This window comes from Mus caroli, unplaced genomic scaffold, assembly GCF_978045245.1.
Source record: "Mus caroli unplaced genomic scaffold, Mus_caroli_1 scaffold_8, whole genome shotgun sequence".
NCBI lineage: Eukaryota > Metazoa > Chordata > Mammalia > Rodentia > Muridae > Mus > Mus caroli.
The window spans coordinates 118,053,836-118,070,461 of record NW_028227263.1 but is presented as its reverse complement, the minus strand read 5'-3'; the positions used below and the strand labels follow the sequence as shown (position 1 = coordinate 118,070,461).

Below are 16,626 nucleotides of genomic sequence, written 5' to 3'. Positions count from 1 at the left end.
TAGCCAACACCCCATAACCCCACCTTCTCCTCAAGAACCGGGCCCAGAGTCGAGAAGCCTTTGCTCTGTTCTAAGGCAGATAGCAAGTACTGTCCACACAAGAGGGCTTTAAGGTCGGCCTTCAAACCAGGAAGACCCAGTCAAGTGACAGAGGGTTCTAGAGGTGTGGCCACATTTACCCCACCATGCCAGCTGGCTAAGAGCCCAAGGTCTACAGACAAGGTATGCTGGGCTGGTAGGAGGAGATTAAAATCACTGGAAGAACCAGGAAAGAAGGCGGGCCAGAGGAGGAGCATGGAGAAACAACTTAAGAGCATGCCCTGCCCCCCCCCACACACACACACACACACATACACTGCAGCACACACAAGAACTCCAGAACATTGCTACAGAATACTGGTACAGGTGAGGGGTGGATCCCAAGAGAGGTCTCTGTCTCTGTCTCTGTCTGTCTCTGTCACTGTCTCTGCGAATCAATTCTGGGACTTGTATGTCTGTCTCAGCTTGTGGACCATCTCCAGGCCCTTTTAAAAGGATATCTCTCTCTCTCTCTCTCTCTCTCTCTCTCTCTCTCTCTCTCTCTCTCTCTCTCTCTCTCTCTCTCTCTTTCTCTCTCTCTCCCTTCTCCCCTCTCTGTCTCCCATCCATCTCCCCACATCCCCGCACCCTTTATTCCTTAATTTATTTTCTTCTTTTTAACTTGACAAGCAGCAATATCATGGGTGTTATTTTAATACATGTCTTTTAAGATCCTTTGTTTTGAACAGTGTCTATCTCTGGATGGTTTCATAGTTTTCTGGTCTGGCGTCTCTGTTGTTGTTTGTTTGGCTTTGAGCTCATTTGTTTGGGGTTTTATTGTTTTATTTGAAGGGGTTTTTTGTTTTGTTTTGTTGTTTTGCTTCCTGCGACAAGATTGTGATGCATGGCCCTGGACTGGCTAGAAACCGACTATATAGATAAGGCTAACCTCAAACCTTTAATATCTTCCTGCCTCTGCCTCCCCCATGCGGGGTTGCAGGTGTGCAACATTGTAACTGGTCTGACTCTGTTTCTTGGTGTGCGTCTCTGAGCTAGGTACAGTGAATACCTATAATCCTGGCACTCAAGAGGCTGCAGCTGGGATTAATCTGAAGCCAGCATGGCCTGCCACGTGAGACCCTGTCTTAATAGACCAGGGAAAAAAGTGTGCATCTGTCTCTTCAACGCCACCACTCTTCTTTCTCTTTCTCTGAAATCATCTCTCTCTCTCTCTCTCTCTCTCTCTCTCTCTCTCTCTCTCTCTCTCTCTCTCTCTCTCTCTCTCTCTCTCTCTCTCTCTCCTCTCTCTCTCTCCTCTCTCTCCTCTCTCTCTCGCTCGCTCCCTCCCTCCCTCCCTCTCTCTCTCTCTCTCTCTCTCCCTCTCTCTCTCTCCCTCTCCCTCTCCCTCTCTCTCTCCCTCTCCTTCCCTTTCTCTCTCTCTGTGTCTTTCTCCCTCTGTCTGTCTGTCTCTCCCCTGTGATTTTCTCTGTCCGTATCCATCTCTGCGTGTCTCTCTATATTTTGTTATTTCTTTTGGTGAGAGCCAGTGTTTTGGTAGATGGTTTAAGATAGAAAGATGAGAGATAAATGAAAAATGATTGATAGATAGATAGATAGATGTTAGATGGATTATTGATAGATGATAGACAATCAGTAGATAGATGGTTAATGGACAATATATTGGTAGCTGATAGATAATACAGCTACGTAAACAGAAAAGACATAGATTCCACTGTTTCCGATGTTGTGACTGTTGCTTTGGGTTTCTGTAGCTGTTTGTCTCCACCTATCTCTGCATTCCTTTTTCACGTTTATGTTTTGACAATTTGTCTGTGTTCACACACACTCTTCCTTCTCCCCCCTCTCCCTCTTAACACTCTGACATCACTCCACCTCCCCTTCCCTCCACAGTCCCATTGCCTGGGTTCAAAGGGGGAAAGTTCCCGAAGAACTAAGTAGGGGGAAGTCAATACACTTGACTTCTCCCTCTTTGTCCCTCCAGGCACTGCAGCTGCCTTCACTATGGATGGTGTGAGCACAGCCATCTTGCTTCTCCTCCTGGCTGTCATCTCTCTGTCCCTGACCTTCATCTCACGGGGCAAGGGCCAGCTGCCTCCAGGACCCAAACCTCTCCCAATCGTGGGAAACCTGCTGCAGCTTCGCTCCCAAGACTTGCTGACCTCCCTCACCAAGGTGCAGGGGACTTGGCAAGGGCAAAGGGCAATGGAGCCAGGAAGGGTTGCCACAGCCACTAAGCCCCCTGTAAACTCTCTCTTCTACCTCCAGCTTAGCAAGGAGTATGGGTCCGTGTTCACGGTGTACCTGGGGTCCAGGCCTGTGATAATCCTCAGCGGATACCAAACTGTGAAGGAGGCTCTTGTGGACAAAGGGGAGGAGTTCAGTGGCCGAGGCTCATACCCCGTCTTTTTCAACTTCACCAAGGGCAATGGTAAGCCTACCCTCACCTCCTCCAGCCTCTAGCCTTTTGCATATCTCAGTAGGGAATAAGGGTGAGAAGGTGTCCACTCAGAGCTGCAGATCTCACTAATGACCTCATGAAGGATGCAGACAAGCAATGCTGAAAGGAGGGTAGGATCTACCTCACCTCCAGCACCTCGAACTGAGCAACCAGACCAACCTCCACATCCACTCAGTTGAACCCTACGTTCACCCCATCCTTACTCTATCTCAACCACATCATCAAATTCCCACTCAATCAAGTAGCCAAGTTATTTTAGCCTTTGTCTCACCAATCTCTTTCAGGCCTACATCAGTGTTCCCCCCTTTCAAATCCCATCTCATTTGGGGAGAGGGTGTTTGTTTGCACGTTGTTTGTGACAGAGTCTGTCTCCACCTGTCTTCACACCACTGCACCAGAATAGTCATGGTCACGCCTAGCAAAACACGGGTGGTGGGAATAGAACTCAGGTCCTCGCGCGTGCACAGCAAGCACCTCACCCACTGAACCATCTCCTTCATCTTCTTTCTTTTTCGACAGCTAAGTCTTTACTATAACAAAAGAAATTTTTTTTAAATTTAAGAATCCAACACTTGGGGCTGGAGAGATGGCTCAGTGGTTAAGAGCACTGACTGCTCTTCCAGAGGTCCTGAGTTCAAATCCCAGCACCCACATGGCAACTCACAACTGTCTGTAACCCCAGTTTCAGGGGATCTGACGCCCTCACACAGAAATATGTGCAGGCAAGAAACCAATGCACATAAAAAAAAATTTTTTTTAAAAAAAGAAAAAATATAACACACAAGACTTTATCCCATGATTCCTAAAACAGAGGCCATCATGAGACTGTGACATCCCGGCATGGTCAGAACTGTGTTGAGGAGCTGCAGGAACCCAAAGGACATACCTGACCCAGGCAGGAAGGAATTCCTGCCCCAGAGGTCCTGAAAGATGAAGATGACCAGTCAGGTCAAGACAGAGTGAAAGAGTTCAGGGCCTAGGAAGATGGCTCAGAGGGTGAAGCACTTGCTGCAGAGGTGTGAGGTTGGGAGTTCAGAGCTCCAGCCCTCACATAAATGCCAGGTGGGCACAGTGGCTGCCTGTAATCCCAGCACACACACACAAGTCAGAGACAAAGGATCACCAGAGCTGGGTAACTAGACTAGCTGGATTGGCAGGCTCTGGACTCACGTGAAAGGCATTGCCTTAATAAAACAGCTGTGGAGAGTGACTGAGGAAGACAGCTGGTATCAATACAAATAATAAAATGTAGGGCCAGTGACATGGCTCAAGAGGTAAGGGTGTTGCTGACAAGACTGACTACCTGAGTCCAATTCCTTTTTTCTTTTCCTTTCTTTCTTTTTTTTAAGATTTGTTTATTTATTGTCTATGAGTATACTGTCACTGTCTTCAGTCACACCAGAAGAGGGTGTCAGATCCCATTACAGATGGTTGTGAGCCACCACGTGGTTGCTGGGAATTGAACTCGGGACCTTTGGAAAAGCAGTCAGTGCTCTTAACCACTGAGTCATCTCTCCAGCCTCCTGAGTTCAATTCCTGTAACCCACCTGGTAAAAAGAGAAAACTGATTGCTGCTAGTTACACTCTGACCTTCACATATTTGTGGCACATGTGTATACACACACACATCCAATAAATAAATGTAACAATCTTATACTATTAATAAAAGTGAAAAGCGAGTCCGGTATGAGAGCACACACTTGTAATCACAGCATTTGGTGGGCAGAACCACAGGAATCTTTGCAAGTTCAAGGCCAGCCTGGTCTGCAGAATGAATTTCAGGCCAGCCTGAAGGCACTGTCAAGAACAAAAGCAAAAGGGTTTGGTTTGGTTTGGTTTAGTTATGATTTTTTTGAAAGGTGGTTCTGTGATAGAGTCCTTGCCTTTGTGTTTATGTGGCCCTTGGTTCAATCAATCCTAGTACCAAACGATTTAGAAAGTGGAGAAGAACCTACCTAGAGATAGTACTGCGCACCGTGGGCTGGGCTCTCCTATACCAATTAGCAATTAAGAAATGCCCTGACAGACAACAACCACGGGCCTATTAACTGGAAGCAGTTTCTCCTTTGAGCTTCTCTCTTCACAGACATTCCCAATGAGGTTAACCAACAAAGGCCTTTTGGAGAAAATGTAGAAATGAATCAAAATAGGTAAATTGATGCTTAGAAATGGGATGTTTTCTCAAAATTTAAATTAAATGTTTATTTTCCCTCAGAAAGAAAGAAAGAAAGAAAGAAAGAAAGAAAGAAAGAAAGAAAGAAAGAAAGAAAGAAAGAAAGAAAGAAAAGCAAAGAAAGGAAGTGGGGAAGAGACTCACTTCCATGAAAGGTTGTACAAAGGGTCAGAGACCGTCCTTGTCCTAGGACAAGTTTCCAGTGTCCCAATATTTATTTTTCTTATTTACCTCTGATGACAATTCAAAGGTCATTTTGACACAAAATGTGTCTTTACTCTGCCTTCTGACACCTCAAAGTGACAGGTCGTCACAAGGGAATACAGAGGCAGTGTGATGAGCGGAAAGCCCAGAGTCCTGTAGAGCCCAAAGAGGGCACCTGGTCCAGTCCCAAGAGTCGGGAAGGATTTGCTGGAAGAACTGAGGATTCAGTTTAGAATCCCCCTCCTGATGGAGCAGGAAGAGGTGACTCAGTGGCTGTGGTTTGGGAATGGTTGCCAGTTGGATTTGCCGTTCTTTTTCCTCTCCCCAGGCATCGCCTTCTCTAATGGAGAACGCTGGAAGATCCTCCGAAGGTTCTCTGTCCAAATCCTGCGGAACTTTGGCATGGGAAAAAGAAGCATCGAGGAGCGGATCCTGGAAGAAGGCAGCTTCCTGCTGGAGGTGCTGAGGAAAATGGAAGGTCAGGCCACACCCTGGGAATAGCATCCATCCCACTAAGTGGGCTCCAGAACCTGGATGTGAGCAGAAACTCCTGGAGGCCTCTCACACTGCCTATGGTGTGAACTATCCTCCTGGGGGTTGGTGGGTGTGAGGGCCCCTGAGGCTTGCCCAGTGATCACAGCTCTGGTGTGCTGTCCCAACTTGTCTGTTCCTAGTGGGGATAATGATGGCGTCCTCAAACACCACACAGCTGGCCAACTGAAATGCACCAGCTCAGTTCCTAGCATATGCATATGGTGGTTCTATAGTTCCCATCCCAGGGAGTCCAGCGCCTTCTTCTGACCTCCACAGGTACCAAGTACGCCTAGGGTGCACACACACACTCAGGCAAAACACGCACACACAAACTTAAGTGAATAAACCTAATTTAAAATGTTCAGGGGAATCTATCACAGCTGGACCTGGATGTGGTAGTGCATACCTGTAATTCCAGAATTCAGGAGGTGGAGGCAGGAGGGTCAAGACTTCAAGATCATTCTTGGATAAATAGTGAGTTTGAAACAAGCCTATGTTACATGAGGCCTTGTTTCAAAAATAAAAAATAAAAAACTGTCAGGGGGCAAGGGGAAAGTGGACTAGAGAGATGGCTCTGTGATTAAGAGCACTTCTTGCTCCTGCAGAGGATTTCGGTTCAGTTCCCAGAACCCACGTCGTAGTTCACAATTTCCTGTTACTCCACCTTCAGAGGATCCAACACCCTCTGGCTTCCGTGGGCATCCACACACATAATTAAAACTAAATATCTTTGGGGTTGATCATTTTATTTCTTATGGGATTTATAATTAAGAAGGTAGAACACTTTCCTAGAATTCCACAGGAGGTGGTTAGGGGCATAGTTCAATAGTAGAGCCTCTGCCTAGAATCCCCCAATGAGGGGATGGGGGCGTGGCTCAGTGGTAGAGCCTCTGCCTAGAATCCCCCAGTGAGGGACTGGGGGCGTGGCTCAGGGGCAAAGTTCTTGCCTAGTGTGCATAAGACCTCAGTTCCACGTCAGCAATACAAAGTTCAAACAAAATCACAGTTTTCTACAGTTCCAAGACCCTTGGGTATGCTCATCTCTGTAAAAATTCATTAGCACTCAGAAGGTTGAGACAAGAGGATCATGAGTTCAAGGCCAGTCTTCACAGTACATCAAGATCCTGAACAAGAAAAGAAAATTACAGAAACCGATGGAGTCTCAGAATCTGCCCCCATTTTACAGAAGAAACTAAAATGCAGGAAAAAACACAAACAAAACCAAAAAAAAAAAACAAAACAAAACAAAAACCAACCACAACAACCCTTCCCTGCTCTCCAAACCTTACTGGATTTGGGAGAAAAAATTGGGATTCCGTGTGACGTAAGTATGGTCATAGCTGCTTATGTTAGCTTCTTAACGCTCTGATACATTCCCACAAATGCGGCTAGTGGGATGTCTCAGCAGACAAAGGTACAACTTGGTGCCAATCCTGGCCAACACAGTGGAAGGAGAGAGCATGTCCTCTGACCTCCATTTTCATGTCCTCGTGCACACACACACACACACACACACACACACATGCACGCACTCACATTCACACACCAAATACATAAAAATTTATTTTTTCAATTGGCACAAATACATTATATTAATATAGCACAAATTGTTCATTTGCTTGTTTTACCTAGGTTGTCACTCTGTAGCCCAAGCTCATAGCAATTCTCCTGCCTCTCTCCCATGTGCTTCAATTACAGGTGCAAGATACCACACCCAGACAGATTCATTATCTTTCATGATTTTATAGATTCAAAGTACTAAGGGAGTCAATAGAATGCGCTCTCTCTCTCTCTCTCTCTCTCTCTCTCTCTCTCTCTCTCTCTCTCCCTCTCCCTCCCTCTCTCTCTCCCCGTCTTCCTCATTTTCCCCACCAACACACTTTTTTTTTCAAGATAGGATTTCTCTCTGTAGCCCTGGCTGTCCTGGAACTTGTCTGTAGACCAAGCTGGCCTCAAACTCAGAGATCTGCCTGCCTCTGCCTCCTGAGTGCTGGGCTTAAAGGTGTGCACCGCCACCAACCCAGCTAACACACTTTGTTTTATACGCACTTAACTCTTCTTTATAAGGACCTTACTAAGGTCCACCCAGGTAATTCAGAATAGTTCTCATTATCAAATTTATTTTTGAGATTTTAAGATCTTTTTAAATTGTGTGTCTGGGGGAGGTGTGTGCGCATGAGTGCAGCTGCCTGAAGAGACCAGAGGCATTGGGTCCGCCTAGAGTTGAGGTATAGACAATTGTGAGCTGCCCAGTGTAGGTACTGAATACCAAACCCATGTGATCTGCAAGAGCAGTCCATATTCCTAACCACTGAGCCATTTCTCCAGCCCCATATTACAAAACTCTGAACAACATCACATCTAAGGTAAGATCCTGGGGTGGGAAGATGGACTCTCGTGATGTCCAGTGTTCCACCTTCCACAGCAGTTTGCTTTGTGGCAGCCCCATGATGGATCATGTCTCAGTTATGAATTTCCCTGACTCTTTCTAAGAGCTCCATGAGGAGGAGACTATCACCATGCCCATTTTATGGATGGGAACTGAGGTTCAGATTAAAAAAAAAAAAAAAAAGCGTGGAGACTAAGAGCCCACACTAGAATCAAAGCAAAGTCCTACCTCCAGAAACTGTTTTCTGGACTTTCTGCTCTTACACCTTATGTTGTGTTGAAATGTGAGTTTTGTTTGTTTGTTCGTTTTCATAACAGAAACTCTGTAGCCCAGGCTGGCCTGGAACTCACAAGGAGCCTTCTGCCTCCGTCTCCCAAGTGCTGGGATTACAGGCCAGCACCACCCGACCTAGCATTTGTTGCTTTTATTGTATCCTATAGTGTGTTTGGCTGTTGGATGATAAGAGGTTAGACAATATGTTTGTGGTCTATCCTGAGGTAAAGTTGTCCTCTGGCATTGTGTGTCACTTCACTGTGAGTCTGCTGCACCCCAATGTTAACTTACTATGCATCACCTCTTCTGCTGCCTGGCTATGTGTCCCAGGATACCACAGTGTGTTCTGCACTATCCCATGAGCTGCTGTGAGTTACTGCTGTATGCTGGGCAGCCGGATGTTGGCGTATACCGACATCATGAGGTGGTACATTGCAACTGCGCCTTGGGATGTCCCTGGGCTGTCTGTACTAGCATATTTTGTGCTTGGTTGGTTTATGAGGTTTGGTTTGGTTTGGTTTCTTTCATTGAGACAGTCTCTCATAGCCGTGGGTGGTCCCAAACTCTCTATACAACCAAGGATAACCTGGAACTCCTGATCCCTACCTCTGCCTCCCAAGTGCTGAGATTGCAAAGGTCAACCACTATAAACAAATTCTATTTTTTTTATTAATTTAGGGTTTACTTGTATGCATATGTGTTTGTGTTAATGTGTGCAGAGTGTTCAGGGGTGCCTGCCAAGGTCAGAAGGAAGGTCAGACCTCCTGGTGTTATAGGCAATCATTAATAACCTGAGGAAGCCCTCTGGTCCCTAGCTGTCTGATTTTGAGACAGTTTTGAGCCTTATAACCCAGGCTGACCTCAAACTTGAGGCACCCATCCTGCCTCAGCCCCTCATCTGGGGTTACAGGTGCTAACCACCCTTAGGACTCTTTGGCTGTACTCACTGGTGATTTTGTGGGCAGCTGTTGGCTATGATACCTGTGTGCTGTGCTGTGGGCAGTGTAATGTATTCTTGTTCTGCAAGATAAGGTGAGTTTTGTTGTACATGACATTGCCAAATTATTTAGGAGTGTTGTCATATCGCACATTACGTGGCCTGTCATATTGCACATTGCGTGGCCTCGTGAGAGCATTCTGGACTGTGAGATGCTGTCTCACGGGTGGGTGAATTCTGAGCAAGCAGGAATCGTGGGAGCACTCCATCTGACACATGTTGTATTGGCAGAGCTTCACACTGACCTACTTCATCTCTCCACCTCAGGCAAGCCCTTTGACCCCGTGTTTATCCTGAGCCGCTCTGTGTCCAACATTATCTGCTCTGTCCTCTTCGGAAGTCGCTTCGACTATGACGATGAGCGTCTGCTCACCATCATCCACTTTATCAATGACAACTTCAAGATTATGAGCAGCCCTTGGGGCGAGGTAAGCACTCTGAGGTCAACCAGTTGGGGACATGGGTCCACAGGGTCCAAAAATGTACCAGGGGCCGGTGAGGTGATACATGCCTATAAACCCCATACTAAGGAGGCCGAGGGGAGAGGATTGCCACAAGTTCCTGACCAAGCTAGACACAATAGAAAGAACTCCTCCTTAAAACCCCACCCCCAGTTACACGGTGCACCCATCCTCCTCTGTCCTGCCCCCCTCCCTCCCACTCTCGTTCCACCCTTGCAGAACTTGGCTGCCCATGACAAGACCAGGTCAGAGTTGATTTAAGCTTTGCTTAGCCTATCCATCAACCCCCAAGCTTGCTTCACGAAGCCTCTCCAACTCTGGTCCCCAGATGTACAACATCTTCCCAAATGTTCTCGATTGGATACCTGGGCCACACAAACGCGTGTTCCGGAACTTTGGAGGTATGAAAGATCTCATTGCCCGCAGCGTCCGCGAACACCAGGATACCCTGGACCCCAACTCTCCCCGGGACTTCATCGACTGCTTCCTCACAAAGATGGCACAGGTAGCTGTAGGATGAAAATTCTCCCTCTGGACTGGTGTGAAGCCCTCCTGCTGCCTCCTCCCGCCCCACCCCCACCCCACCCTGCCTCAAACCTGCACAGATCTCAGTTTGGGTAGAGTCCAAGCGACTACCAATTAACAAATCATTAAGCCGTTGTTGTGGTTGGCCAAATTGTTCACCTTGCGCCTTGTCACTTTTTCTCTCTTCCTTCACACTACCCGGCTCCCACAAAAAAAAAAAAAAAAAAGTTAGCTCGAGAGAGGGACAGAGACAGCGACTAGTGAGCAGCTGAGCGGATCACAGAGGCTCTGAAGTATAAGCTTCTCCCAGTCCCTGACTCATAGTACCATCCTTCGACCACAGGAGAAGCAAGACCCACTGAGCCACTTCAATATGGATACCCTGCTGATGACCACACACAACCTGCTCTTCGGTGGCACGGAGACCGTGGGCACCACACTGCGTCACGCCTTCCTTATTCTTATGAAGTACCCCAAAGTGCAAGGTACACGGGCAGCAGTGTCCTCTCTACATTACCTCCTCCCTTCTCCTACCCTCCACCCCCACCCTATCCTGTCCAGAGGGCCTAGGAGAGCCCTCGATTAACAACCCTCTCATACAAGCCAAACCAAGAGGCCTTCAGGGTCCACACAGTGCCATTCCCGACCAGACCTGAGTACTATTGGCCCTGCCCACAACACATGCAACTGTCCGTCTGGCCTCTGAATCCTTCTTCCTCTGTCATCTCAAAACCCTGCCCCTGAGCCCCAGTCACAAGGTCTGCTAAGAACCTTGAACTCTTCTGAATAACATGACTCCCTCCAGCACATCAGCCTCCCCTTCCCCAGGCTCCGCCTCCTGGGTGTCTTCCTGGCTTTGCGGGAGATAGCTGCACAGCCCACACACTAGGTCTATGAGCCTCAAAGCCCTTCCAGAAATCAAATGAGGGTCCTAGGATCCAAACAGCCCTAAAGCCCACCTACACAAACTCACACCCAGAAACCCACGCAACAATCAACATTTTTCCCTCTCGAAAACAAATGCTTTGAAACCCAGACTAACCAGAACTCGCAGCTATCTTCCTGCCTCAGCTTCCTGCGTGCAATGATTTCCTACAACTAGGAAAGCTCCTACTTGATCCTGTCCCATGAACTCCCACAAACCTGTCCCAGTCCCAGCGGTTCCTCAGAGACCATCATCCACTACCTTCCCCTTCTACCTCCAGCCCGCGTGCAGGAAGAGATTGACCGTGTGGTGGGGCGCTCGCGGATGCCGACGCTGGAAGACCGTACATCCATGCCTTACACGGATGCAGTGATCCACGAAGTGCAACGCTTTGCTGACATCATCCCCATGAACCTGCCTCACCGCGTCACTCGGGACACACCTTTCCAGGGCTTCCTGATACCCAAGGTGTGCTGGGCTCCTAAAACGACATAGGGGTAACCTAGGAAGAGGTATCTCAAGCTTTTGTAATTGGCTAAGAGGTACCCTAGACCCTAGCAATCGGCACCCAGGGTACCAAGCAGCAGAGGTGGGAAGTTGCAAATATTTTTTTCCAATATTTAATTTTGTTTTTTACATGTATGGTGTTTCACCTAAATGTCTGTGTACCATATGCATGCAGTGCCCAAGAAGGTCGAAAGAGGGCGCTGTGGCCTCTGGAACTGAATTTACAGATGGTTGGGAGGCATCAAGAGGGTGCTGGGAATTGAACACAGGTTCTCTGCAAGAGTAGCCAGTGCCCTTAATACCATCTCCCCAGTCTTTTGGGGGGGGAGGGTGAGTCCCTTATAGCCCAGGTTGGCCTTGAACTCCCTAGGTGACTGAGGTTGGACTTGAACTCCTGATGCTCCTGCCTCCTCCTCCAGTGTATTGGAATTCTACCACCCCTGGCTTAGACATTTTAGATGCTTTAAAACAGAGTTCCTTCATATCAGAAGAGATTGGAACTCCATACACCTTCCTATCTCAAGCCCCTTCCTCAGACCCCTTTCCAGAACTACTGGGGTCTGGAATTTTATCTCAACATCTCCTGAGGCCAAAATACCATTCTTGGAGGACACCCTCTCCAAACACTCCACCCCAACTCCCACCCCACCCCACTTTGCACCCCAGCACACCTCCACTCAGAAATCCCGCATCTGCTTCTACAAAGCTCAGGACCAAGGGTGGCCGACATCCATTTCTCAGACCTCAGCAACAGCGGCTAGCACCTATCTCTAGGGGACCTAGGTAGAGTCCCACCTTTTCAAGTCCCTAGTGCTCCATCTTTGCAGCACAGAAACTCGATCTTGGGGGAAAAAAATAATAATAAACCCATTTTCAGAATGTAAAGATGTCTCAGCAGTTAAGAGCACGTCCAAAGGACCCAGGTTGGATTCCTAGCATCCACATAGCAATTCACAACCACCAGTTCCAGGAAACTTTACACCTATATGGCGCACGGGCAAACACTTAGACATATAAAATAAAGTTTTGTTAATCCTCAGTGAGAGTACGTCACTGACTGTCTCTTTGCCCACACAGGGCACAGATGTCATCACACTCCTTAACACTGTGCACTACGACTCCGACCAGTTCAAGACGCCTCGGGAGTTCAATCCTGAACATTTTCTGGACGCCAATCAATCTTTCAAAAAGAGCCCCGCCTTCATGCCATTTTCGGCTGGTAAGAGATGGAGTGAACCCTACTCTTCAAACCATCCCATCCTTGGTTTAGCATACAGAAATTTCCCTTTTCCAATTTGGTTCCTTAACACCAAGGTAAAAGCCACTTAAGAATGATTATTAAACTCCCACTAGGTGGCGCTGCTGGCTCTGGTTTTTCTTAACTCTACCTTGCAGCGGGGGCGGGGGGTGGGGGCGTGGAGCTGGGGGAAGGGGACTGGGAAGCGAAGGAGGCGGGAATTCTAATTACTCCGTACAGGAAGGAAGAAATGAGGACTAATGTCAGATAAATTGCCTTTTGTGTGCCCGATGCTGTCTCTGAGAAGGGGCAATGGCTGAGAGTTGGGCTCCGTAGCCAGATCACAGTGGATTGCACCCCAGTTCTGTCCCAGCTGTTGTAACGTTCTGATACAAGATTTGAACCCAGACAGTTGCATTTATATCGGCAGCTTCCTCGGCTTCATTCCTTCCTGTGTCAGCGATATCCCCGATCATGATCTTCAAACCCACACATTTTCCTCTAAGAATATGGGATGCAGCCCATGCTCTCTTACCTAACCTCTGCTCTCGGCCCTCCTGCCCACACAGGACGTCGGCTGTGTCTGGGAGAGCCACTGGCGCGCATGGAGCTCTTCATATACTTCACCTCCATTCTGCAGAACTTCACGTTGCAGCCGCTGGTGGATCCTGAGGACATCGACCTGACCCCGCTCAGCTCAGGGCTGGGCAATTTGCCAAGGCCTTTCCAGCTGTGTATGCACATTCGCTGAGTACTGCGCCCAGGGACCCCTGTCCTTCTTCCAGTTGGGGTTCACTGTCATAGGCCTCCATTGATATCTCACATGATCTTCCCTAAACCCTGGGCCTGCCACGTATCGGTACTTTACCCGGCCTATCTTAAGCCCGTCTTCATAGAAAGAATGACTTGACAAAGGGGAAATACCCGTCTTATACGCACAGAACCTATTCTATGATGTACCCTTTTCCTGGCTGTTTGTATCATTTCCTAGTAAATATCTTAATAACTGATGTATCTCTGACTTGGCTGAATTAGTGGAAGAGATCAACCCGTGATGGCAGCAGTTGAAGAGCAGTGGATCGAATCCCCTTTCCACAAGAGTCATCTAAGACAATCTGGGATCAGATATTTACATTATGATTCACAACAGCAAAATTACAGGTATAAAGTAGCAACAAAAATAATTTTATGTGTAGGATCACCACAACTTGAGGAATTATTGGGGGCCACAGCATTAGGAAGATTGAGAACCACTGTGTTATGGTGAGGAAGTAGAAGGTCTGGTGCAGAGGGAATGAAGACATGCCCATCCCAAGGCTCTCCTATAGTTACCAGATGCAAAGTCAAAGACTTGTCTAGGCTACTGAATGAGCTCAAAGTCAACTTAATTGTCTCAAAGTTAATTTTTGAAAGTACTGAAGATATAGTTTGCTGATAGAGTTCTTGCAAACATGTATGACTCCCGTGGTCCAGTCTCCAGTACTGCAAACCAAGGGGGAAGGGAGCTAACGTTTTCTGGAAACCAGCTGGAAAGAAAAGAATGTGGGGGCCTAAAGACAGAGAGGCAGAGAAACCAAGACCGAGGAGGGAAAGGTCACCAGGGGAGATACCAAGTACAGGGCCCGTGGGATGGAAGCTGAAGAGCCTGAGAGAAACAATTACAAAAGACTAAAGTATGCTTCCCAAGGAAAGAGCTCTCAATGACACCTCTAGAACAAAGAAGGATTGCTACCCCATGTTACAGACCAAACTGAGACTAAGAAAGATGCAGTGATTTGCCCAAGATCACACTGGAGCGCTCACCACAGACACTGCAGCTCTAACCACTACCCTTTAATAAACCAGAGGCTGCAGAGGGACAGAAGAAAACATTGTCAGAGACAGAAGAGAGTAGAGATAAAGAAAAAAAAAGGCGGGGAGCCGGCTCGGCAGTTAAGAGCACTTCCTGCTATTCCAAAGGACCCTGGTTCAAGTCCCCCATATGATAGCTCACAATGATTCACTCTAGTTCCAGGGGATCTGACACCTCTTCTGGCCACCACAGGCACTAGCAATACATGTGCAACACAGACATGAATGCAGATAAGACAAGAAAGAGAAATATGAGAGAGAGAGAAAGAGGGAGAGAGAGAGAGAGAGAGAGAGAGAGAGAGAGAGAGAGAGAGAGAGAGAGAGAGAACCAAAGGGGGGTAGAAAGGAAACACAAGCAAAGAAAAAGAAAACTAGGCCTGGCAAAAGACCAGTATTGGCTCAGGACACCCACCCAAGGCCAAGTTCTCAGCACAAAGAAGATTTATTTGCCCCAGAAAGACAAGGATGGGGAGTAAGATGCAAAGACAGGAGATAAAAGATGAGGAAGAAGGAGAAAGGAATGAGGGAGATGGGGAAGGGAATTAGGGAGAGGCAGAAGGGGTATCCCTCCTCAAGCACAAGGGACTTGCCTCTGGATAGAGAGAAGACAGGCGTGGCTCATCGTTGTGTCTGGCCAGCGGCTCACATGTCTGGGTTCTAGTCTGGAAAGGCATCTTAGAAACCTGGAAGAAAAGAGGGGACTAGGCAGCGCGAGATAAAGACGGAACCAAGACAAGGCTCTGCTCAAGGTTCAATTTTAATGTCAGCAAGCACGCTTTATAAAGAAGAGGGGAGGTCCATCCCTAGGCATGTAAAGTTCTTTTGAAGTAGACAGATCAACCTTTTAGTGTCAACTCGGGAAAATTCTTGGAAGGGAACCCGTTCTCGGCCTCAGGCAGGTTGGGCCTCAGGCAGGTAGTGGCACATCAAAGGAGCAGCCCAGCAGGTGGCTCCGCTTAAGCTGCGGATGGTCACAGCCAGCCTTGCTAGGCTGGAAAGAGGTAACAGCACATAGAAAAATGGTGGTTTATAAAGGTAAAGGGGGAAACCCTGTGTTAGGATGAGATGTTAATTTCGCTTGGACAGGTTACTTAGGACATTCAACGGGAACTTTTGCTTGCTGGACTAATACTTTGATAGCTGGACCTTGGTGGTCAGCCCCAGGAGAAAAAAGTGGACAAATAAGGTCTTGGTGAGTAGCTTTAGGAATGTAATCCAATGGTTTTTAGCAAGGCAGAGGGAATGGAGGAGAAAGGCAAGCAAGGCCTACCAGAGCCGTGTTTGCCACACTTGGTCCTGTTGAAGGCCCTTCACCAAGAAAGTCAGGTCTGCAATCTCAGTTATTCCAGAGACTGGGGCAGAAGGATCACTAATTCAAAAGCTGCTCTGCTACAGAGTGAGTTCAAAAGCCACCCTGGACAGCTTAGTGAGATCTTGTCCCAAAAAGGAAAAGGACTTGGAAGCTCGGTGTGCTGGCCCACATATTTTTAATCCCAGAGTTTGCAAGGCAGACACAGGCAGATGAGTTCAAGACCAGCATACTCTACATAGTGAGTTCCAAACCAACCAAGGCTGCATAATTAGATCCTGGCCCCCACCCCTAGACTTGGGTCCGAGGGGAGGCTTGAAGTGTTGTTCAACAGTACAGAGCTTGCTGATAATCCACCAATAGGGGGTTCGGGACATGACTCAGGGGTAGAGCACCTGCCTAGAATCCCCCAGTGAGGTGCTGGGGGTGTGGCTCAGTGGTAGAGCCCCTGCCTAGCACATGCAATGCTCTGAGTTCAAGTCCTAGTACTGGAGACAACAGCAACAACAAGAAGACAGTGAAAGAGAAAAGAAAAGAATCATGTGTGAAAACTGAAGTGACACAAACCCTGCATGGGTCTGAGCTAGGTCCTCCGCATGCACATATGTTGTGGTTGAGTAGCCTGGTGTTCTTGTGAGACCGTCAACTTTGGGAGTTGAGGAGGGGAGGCTATCTCTGACTGCTTTGCCTGTGCTGGGGACCCTTTTTATTCTACTGGGTTGCCTCGTCCAGCCTTGACATGAG

The 16,626-nt window shown here is 47.8% G+C and overlaps 1 protein-coding gene across 2 annotated transcripts; it reads left to right on the top strand.

Moving 5' to 3' along the window:
• Positions 1–300: 300 nt before the first annotated feature.
• On the top strand, positions 301–13,732 carry Cyp2f1 (cytochrome P450 family 2 subfamily F member 1). Of its 2 annotated transcripts, none has more exons than XM_021166791.3 (10): positions 301–405; positions 2,021–2,211; positions 2,305–2,467; positions 5,203–5,352; positions 9,335–9,495; positions 9,857–10,033; positions 10,397–10,538; positions 11,259–11,446; positions 12,563–12,704; positions 13,292–13,732. In XM_021166791.3, the coding sequence occupies exons 2-10, from the start codon at positions 2,041–2,043 to the stop codon at positions 13,471–13,473; spliced, it is 1,476 nt and encodes a 491-aa protein (XP_021022450.1). In that variant the 5' UTR covers positions 301–405; positions 2,021–2,040; the 3' UTR covers positions 13,474–13,732. The 2 variants fall into 2 exon arrangements, with proteins under 2 accessions (XP_021022450.1, XP_021022451.1); XM_021166792.3 differs by having other exon boundaries at positions 328–399.
• Positions 13,733–16,626: the final 2,894 nt, after the last annotated feature.

Coding starts and splice junctions, on each gene's coding strand:
- Cyp2f1 (XM_021166791.3), top strand. CDS start 2,041: ATGGATGGTGTGAGCACAGCCATCTTGCTTCTCCTCCTGGCTGTCATC. Junction 2,468..5,202: donor CAACTTCACCAAGGGCAATG/GTAAGCCTACCC, acceptor TCCTCTCCCCAG/GCATCGCCTTCTCTAATGGA. Junction 5,353..9,334: donor GGTGCTGAGGAAAATGGAAG/GTCAGGCCACAC, acceptor TCTCCACCTCAG/GCAAGCCCTTTGACCCCGTG.